This window comes from Alligator sinensis, unplaced genomic scaffold (genome assembly GCF_000455745.1).
Source record: "Alligator sinensis unplaced genomic scaffold, ASM45574v1 scaffold781_1, whole genome shotgun sequence".
Taxonomy (NCBI): Eukaryota; Metazoa; Chordata; order Crocodylia; family Alligatoridae; genus Alligator; species Alligator sinensis.
The window spans coordinates 5,825,014-5,832,563 of NW_005841845.1; the positions used below are offsets into that span (position 1 = coordinate 5,825,014).

Below are 7,550 nucleotides of genomic sequence, written 5' to 3' on the forward strand. Positions count from 1 at the left end.
AGGGCGGCCCGCCAGGGCCAGGTGGTGCCGCCCGCTGCTGCCGCGGGGAAGCGCTGATAAGCCTCAAACCCGTCGGGCGGGCTCCTCCGGCTCTCCCGGGTGAGGGCGGCTCTGGGTCGCGGCAGGAAGAAGGGGCAGCGATGCCTCCCATGTGCCACCGTCGGGTGCCCAACACGGCTCCAGGCACAGACCATCTCCGGCACCTGCTCCCGCAAGGGGCGCGCTGGGGACCCCCGGCCTGTGGTTCTCCCCACTGCATGCTGCAGCGGTCAGTGCTGCCACGGGCCTGTTCTCTGCCACCTCCTTGCCCATAAAGTCCCTGTGCAGGGCCAGGTCCACCGGGGTGGGTTAGAGGCTGGGCAGGCAAGCTGAGGTGCCCTTTCCACCAGGATGCAGCCCGGGCCTGCCCAGCGCCCACAGACATCACTGGTGTCACAGCAGCAGGGAGCGCTGGGGCAAGCATGCTCTGGCACAACATCCGCATCTAACGCCTTCCTTCCAGCACCTGGATCTGGGGGCGTTAGGCCATGGATCCCAGGCCCCGGTGTGCTGTGCAGCAAGGACAGAGGCTGGGCCGCGGTTGGATGAGGCAGAGCCTGGGGGGAGACGTCCAGTCCAGCCCCTGCTGCAGGCCGAGCTGCCCCGTCCGAGCCAGGCCAGCCGGGTCCATCCTGCCCGCAGGAACTTGCCCAGGCAGCCCCGTTGCGCACAGCCCACGCACGACATGCTGAGCCCCTGGCCCTACGGCGCAGCCATGGGGCCTACCTGTCCTGCCCCTGCGAGGCAAGAGGCAGCTTGTGAGAGGCACGGGAGAGCCTCTGCCTGCTCCCCTGCTGCAGGGCCAGTGAGGCCCCCAGTCTGTGCTGAGCTGCCCACCGGGTCGAGTTCTTCCCTGACCTTGACCCTGAGGGGTAGGAGAAGGGGCCAGACCCTCTCTCCAGGCCTCCCCGGGTGCTTAGGCCCCAGGGGCAGCATTGCACCATGGGGAGCACCGGGCTTCCCTCCAGGCCCCTGTGGAGCTTGCTGTGGAGCAGCTTGCCGGCGAGCACAGAACAACCCCACGAGTGTGCACGAGTGTTTATTGGTGATGTGCCACGCGCTGCAGGCAGCGCTCCGCAGCGAGGCAGGCACAGGTGGGGGTGGGGGCAGAGCTTGGCACAGGCAAGTGGCGGGGCCCAGGGATGCACTGAGGTATGTTCCTATTGCCCTCCATCCCGGCGGGAAGCCTCAGGGCCAGCTGGACCATGGGGAGATCCCACAGCAGTGGGCTGGGGGCCAGGACCTAATTCTGCTCTTGCTTCATTCTCGGGGTGGGGGGAGAGGGGTGTCTGTGGTGGAGCCATCCACACCACTGTGCCCAGCCCCTGCACAGCCCTGGGCGCGCGCACATCCCCCCGCCCGCCCGGCTCTCCCTTGCCTGCAGGCCAGTCTGCTCCTGGCCATCATGAGGAGATCGTGGGGATTGCAGGGACGCGGCATGGGCATGCTTCCCTGCAGCGCTCCCCCATGAACAGTGTGTCTGGGTGCCCACATGGGCTGGGGCTCTTGGGCGTGTTCCGGGGGGTGGCTGGGCCTGGGGCTCCCTGACAGGTGCTGCTGCACTGGCCCCTGGGGAGTAGGACCATCAGCTGTGGCCAGCGCGGGGCGCAGAGGAGCTGCTCTCGTGGGTCCCTGCTGCGTGCACAGTGCAGACCCTGGGCCAGGCTGCAGTGGCTGTGCCCCGCCGCAGTTTGTCCAGCCGGGCGCAGGCACCAGCTCAACTCGGCTCAGGGGCCGCGCGGCTGCGCCCAGCTGCTCATCAGCAGGTAGGACTGGTTGGCAATGTCTGTTGCAGGCATGGGCTGCTCCCCTGAGCCGGGCAGGCCCCAGGTCTCCTCAGCCTCTGTGTCCAGGGGAGTGCCGTGGGCCTGGAGGCTGCCGAGTCGCTTGTGTGGCGGGTGCTGGGCAGCGGCCCCAACCTGCGGGAGCCCCGAAACAGGCAGGAGCAGGGCAAAGCTGCCCAGGGGGGCGGTGTCGCCTGCACCGTCCAAGTACTCATTGCCGTAGTGGCTGCCAATGGGGCTGCCAGGGCGCAGCACCATGTAGTCCTGCTGCAGGGAGCCCAGGCTCCCGGCCTCTGCCGCCTCCTCCTCCTCCTCCTCTGCAGGGCTCACACGCACCCCCAGGCCTGGCACCTTCAGGGGGGCGGGCTCCACAGGGAGCTCAGCCCCGCTCCCCTCCGACATGATCTCTAGCAGGCAGGACAGGACCAGCTCCTCTGGGGGCTTGTAGAACAGCGCGTTGGCCTGGAGGGAGGCAGGGAGGGAAGGAGACAGCAGTGGGGGCCAGCCCCCCGCGCCCCCTCTGCTCCCTGCTAGAGGTTGCTGCACCACTGTCCCCCTGCCTCAGTGCCCCCCCATGCCCAGCCCTGTGCCCGGCAGCTGCCTGCTCCCCACCTCCCAGGAGGCCCAGTGGACTGGGGCAAGGGGCCGTGTGAAGGGCCGCACGAGCCATGGGGAGAAGCAACAGCCAGCGGGGCAGCTGGGGTGACTCCTGCCCCATCACTGGGGCAGCACTGGCCTGGTGGCAGCTCCCCCACTCTGTCGGCAGCGATGTGCCCTCAGGGCCCTGCCCGGGGCCTCCATGGACTGGGGGCTCCCCAAGGCACCATGGCAGCTGGGGCCCACCATGTCCCACGGCCCAAGCTGCAGCTTAGCCAGACTTGGGGATGGCGTCGCAGGCCGTGGGGCACGGCGCAGTCTGTGTGGGGGCTGATGTGGCCAGGGCGCTGGGCGGGAAGGGAAGGGAAGGGTGGGCCAAGACAGTCTGTGTCCCCCTGATGCTGCCCGAGCGGCAGGGCCTCACCTGGAGCTGCTTGCTGCTGTCGCTCAGGAAGCCGCCCAGGACGCGGTACAGATCCGGGACTGGTGGCCAGAGCTTCTGCTTCACGCTGCTGCACGATGGCACTGGGCTGTGACAGGCAGCCCCCCCGCGCGGGCCACAGCAGAGCCCCACTGCCCCCACCCGCTGGCCGAGCTCGGGCCATGGCAGAGGCTGCCTGGTGCCCCTCGGGCACTTTGAGGTCCCAGCGCCCAGCTTCGCTCCAGCCTTAGTGGAGACACTTTCAGCCCCTGGCCCCGCACCAGCCTCTGGCAGAGACCCCGGCTCTGCCAGGCCCTGGGGGGACACACCTGGCACCCAGAGAGCAGGGTCCACGCACCACAAAGTTGAGATGGGCTAAGTAGGGCGCTGGCCAGTGTTGCAGGAGCTGCCACTGGCGTCAGTGAGGTTGTTTGAAGCTGGGCACATGTATGTGTGTGCACATATGCACTGCATGCTGGAGGGGAGGCACCAGTCACCACAATGTGGGCACATGCGAGGGCTGTGTGTGCCCCTGCACAGGCATGTTCCCTGTGCCCTGGAGAATGTAGCTGGCTGCAGTGTCTGCACCCTATGGGCTGTGCCCAGGGGGGCAGAGCCAGGGGCTGGCTCTCGCATATGGGGATGGTTACCTGTACGCGGAGGGGAAGGTGCACCGCAGCGCCAGCAGGAGCCCCGTGAAGAAGAGCGGCACCGCAGCAAGGCTTGGGACGACCCAGCCTGGGCAAAGAGCAGAACCATGAGCCTCCCCGCTCCGCATCCCTGCCTGCCCACAGCCCCCCCGGCGCAGCCCCAACACGTGCCCCAGATCTCACCTGCTTCCGACGGGGCCTGGACCACCACAGCCTCCGACCAGGCGCTCCAGTAGCCCCCGAACTGCTGCCCGTTGGGCTGGGCACGCACCTGCAAGCGGTAGCGGGACCCAGCCCGCAAGTCTAGGACCTCGCTGTCTGCCGCGTGCTGGATCTGCAGGACCTGCGGGGGCCGCAGGGTGAGTGTGGGGCTCCAGGCGCTGCTGGGGCAGGATGAGGGCTGCAAGGGTCAGGGCCTTTCCCAACAGCTGTGCAGGGTGTTGGGGGGGCAGGCCCCAGGGACACCCCCAGCATATCCAGCTGTGTCCCGCAGCTGAGGGGACCTGTCCCAGGTACCTTCCAGTCCTGGCTGCTGTCGGTGGCGTAGCGGACCTGGTACACCATGTGCTGGGCCAGCTCAGCCAGCGGCACTGCCCACTGCAGCCACAGCCTCCCAGCGCTGACATTGGCCTGCAGGATCCTCGGCGGGGCCGTCAGCACTGCGTGGAGATGGAGCCCAGTCAGTATGGCCTGCCCTGCCCTGCAGATGCTCCCGACCCAGCCCTGTGGCCTGACTGCCCGGGGGGTCGGGGACCCTGGAGGGAGTGCAGCTGCGGCAGCACTCACCGGCCCGGTCCAGGTGGAAGGGTTCTCCAAAGTAGCTGCGCGCCGGCTGGGCATCCCGTGTGACCTTCACCATCATGGTCGTGGCACTGGCATTCCCCAGCCAGAAGGTGCAGGCATGGGCACCCTGGGGCCCGGTGCCTGCCTCCCCCTGGCAACGCTGCCAGGCCTCAGCCCTGGGGCACAGCGGGGCATCAGCCTGGCTCCGTGGCCCGTGGAGCCCCCTGGCCAGGCGGGGTGTTCCAGTGTACAGGGACGCCACTGGTGTGTCTCTGGAGGGGCCACGTGGCCTGTCCCTGGTATGCGGAGGCATCTGGGGACGTGTGACCCACCCCAGCAGCCTGTCCCTGTGGGAAACCAGGGCTGCCACCTCTCAGACCCCGGCACAGGCAGGGCACAGGTCCCTGCGGGCTGCTGGGCCCAGATGGAGCAGGTGCGGGGTCAGGGCAGCGGCCCTGGGGTGGGGTAGAGTGGGCCCTGGGCGTTACCTGGGGGGGCCTGGGCTCTCATGGGGCTGGTAGAAGAGTGTGTGGGAGCCATTGGCATCAGTGGGCGCTGGGGTCCACTCGCAGTGCACGCGTTGCAGGTCGGGTGTGGAGCAGCGCAGCCCGAACTCCTCTGGCCGGACACAGCTGGTCGGTCAGTGCTTCGGGGTGGGGACAGCTATGGTCTCCTCCAAGCCTCCGTGTCCTCCCCCACAGCGGTGCCAGGGTCACTAGTTTTCCCCACAGTCCCAGCAAGCTCAGCGCAGGCCCCCACCCCTGGATCCAGGCCTGGCACATCCCACCCCTGCCCCCCACCACATGCCGCACGCCCCGGACCAGGGAGCTGGGGAGATGCGCAGCACCAGGGCCTTGGCCCCTGCATCTCCTCACCTGCAGAGTGGGGCGTCTCGGCGAGCACTGCAGGCGACCAGGGGCCCCAGGTCCCATTCAGGGAGGATCCATCTGGTTTGGTGCACACCTGGATGCGGTAGGTCTGCCCAGGGCGCAGCGCGAGGACGCAGGCTGTGCTGCTCACCAACACCTCCTACAGTGCAGGGTCGTGGTGACGGGTGCGGGGGGAACCTGCCCGTGCCGCTCACCTGGAGTTACCCCAGCCCCACGCCTGGGGCCATTGCCGGCAGCGCGGACTCGGCCAACCCTAGCCCCAGCCCCAGCCCCAGCCCCACACAGGCCAGAGGGGCTCTCGGCTCCCAGAGCGCAGCATCACCTGGCAGCCTGGCTCCCTGGAGCCCGTGGTGCAGATTTGGACCTTGTAGATGAAGAAGGAGGAGTACTCGGGTATGGGGGGCTCCCAGTGCACCCACAGCTGCCCCGCAGCCCCGGCCCCAACGGCTGTGATGTTCGCTGGCAGGGAGATGAGCCCTGGGAGGCAAATGCAGCTGCTGCAGGTCCTGGGGCAGCCTGGGGATCCTGGGCAGGGCCATGGCCCCACGCTGCCCCCACTGCCATGGACAGCTGCTGAGCATGGGCACCATGGCCCTGCCTGAGGCTAGCAGCAGAGGGGGCCTGGGCACAAGCTGGGCAGCTGCTCCCCTGTGCATGGCCTGCGCAGGCCCTGCATGGACACCCCATCCGAGCCTCGCTGCGCACCCGCAGCACCCCCATCCCTGGGCAGCCCCGACTGAGGCAGCCACGTCCTCGCTGGGGCAGCGCTGCCCCCCCTGCTGGCCCAGCACCCCCGCAGGGGCAGGGGCAGGGGCAGGGCTGTGTTATTGGCTTCCTAGTGCTGATGACCCGAGCCCTGTGTGGCCCCGCCAGAGGGCTGCCCACAGGAGAGTGGGCTCCCGCAGCCCTGGGAGCGGGGCTGCGGGCAGGGCCTGGGGGCACCGGCACCTGGATGCGGGCACCGGGTGGACTTACCCATGTCTTCCACGTTGAGCTTGCGGGTGCGCACAGTGCAGTTGTTGGCCATGTCCACGACACGGAGGCAGAGCTCGGTGAAGAGCCGCACGTCCTGGCTGGGGAAGACGCAGATGTGGCGCCAACCCCCGTCCTGCAGCTGCTGCGTGACCAGCATACACTCCCGGGCTCCTTCCCTGGTGGGGTTAAGGTCAGGGGGGGCTGCCCTATGGAGCGGGTGCAGGATCCATCTCCCCTGCCCCAGGCTCATGGTCAGGACGGGAGAGAGCAGTGCCCCATGCAGGAGGTGCTGGAGCAGGCCCTCACCCCCAGCGCCCGGGGCTGCCCCATGTGTCACCCAAGATTACCCGCCTTGGGGGACACCTGCCCCTGGCCCATCCTATGGGGTGGGCAAGGGCAAGTGCACCACAGAGCGAGGCCGAGACACCACAGGGATGGGCATGGGGGAGCCCCAGGGTCATGGGGGGAGGTGGGCTGGGGAGGGCACGCTGCTGCCAGGGAGCCCAGTCCCAGCGGGCAGAGCCAGGGGGAGCCTGGGTTGGTGGAGGGGCATCGCTGACCCCAGGGGGGATGGGGCAGGGAAGGGGCAGCAGGGGAGTCTCAGCAGGTGGCTGCCCCCCGCCCAGCGAGCAGCCGGGGCCTGCCTTACGTGCTGTAGTGGTAGTAGAAGCGGAAGGTGGCATTCCCACGCTCATCCCAGAAGCAGGTGAAGTCCTCGAAGGAGCGGGAGAAGCAGCGGATGCTCTTGGGCACCTCGGGCAGGAGGGCGGCGTCTGCAGGGCAGAAAGCGTGGGAGCTGCGGGGGCAGGGCCTGCGCCCCCACCCTGCAGGGCAGCGCTGGGGCGGTGCTTGGCTTGGGCAGGCCGTGGGACCCCTGTGCATGGGCAACGAGTGGCATCGTAGCCTGGAGCAGCATCGAGGTGCTCAGCCCCAGGCCCAGCTGGATGCAGGGCTCAGCTGTGCCCTGGTTTGGGCCTGTCAGTTCCCTCCCGGGGGTCTCCCTGCAGCCGGGACTGCGGTCCCTGCAGTGCTGTGCCCAGCTCCTCATGCTCAGGCTTTAGCTTGCCAGGTCCTGCATGCGGTGGCTGGTCTCGCTTGTCCTGCCAGGCCATGCACACCGTGTGGTTCCCATGCAGACCAGAGCTGTAACCCCTGGCATCTCTGCCCCCACATGAGCAGGACCTCGGTTCTGCCCGGGCTGCTCCATCCCCCGGCACATGGTGCGTGCGTGAGGGAGTACGTCCAGGGCAAACACACCCCAAAATAGCCCTGCGGTTGGCTGTGGCTCCAGCCGGCCCCAGCACGGCGGGAAGCACAGCCGCCCGGCGATAGCACTCCTTGCAGAAAGCCAGGAAGCAAGATAAGGCAAGCGGCCCCGGCAGCCCCTCGCGGCCCCTGGCCCAGGGGAGCG

The 7,550-nt window shown here is 68.7% G+C and overlaps 1 protein-coding gene across 1 annotated transcript in view; it reads right to left on the bottom strand.

The window, feature by feature from the left end:
* Positions 1–1,065: 1,065 nt before the first annotated feature.
* Positions 1,066–7,550, bottom strand: part of MPL (MPL proto-oncogene, thrombopoietin receptor) — a 7,636-nt gene continuing 1,151 nt past the window's right edge. The window contains exons 2-12 of the mRNA XM_006015804.3: positions 6,789–6,912; positions 6,140–6,315; positions 5,487–5,641; positions 5,150–5,303; positions 4,763–4,892; positions 4,278–4,450; positions 4,008–4,150; positions 3,675–3,834; positions 3,492–3,579; positions 2,845–2,932; positions 1,066–2,285 (exon numbers count right to left, since the gene is read on the bottom strand). Coding sequence (XP_006015866.1) covers positions 1,767–2,285; positions 2,845–2,932; positions 3,492–3,579; positions 3,675–3,834; positions 4,008–4,150; positions 4,278–4,450; positions 4,763–4,892; positions 5,150–5,303; positions 5,487–5,641; positions 6,140–6,315; positions 6,789–6,912 — 1,910 coding nt within the window. The 3' untranslated portion in view covers positions 1,066–1,766. The remainder of the gene's footprint in view (positions 2,286–2,844; positions 2,933–3,491; positions 3,580–3,674; positions 3,835–4,007; positions 4,151–4,277; positions 4,451–4,762; positions 4,893–5,149; positions 5,304–5,486; positions 5,642–6,139; positions 6,316–6,788; positions 6,913–7,550) is intronic.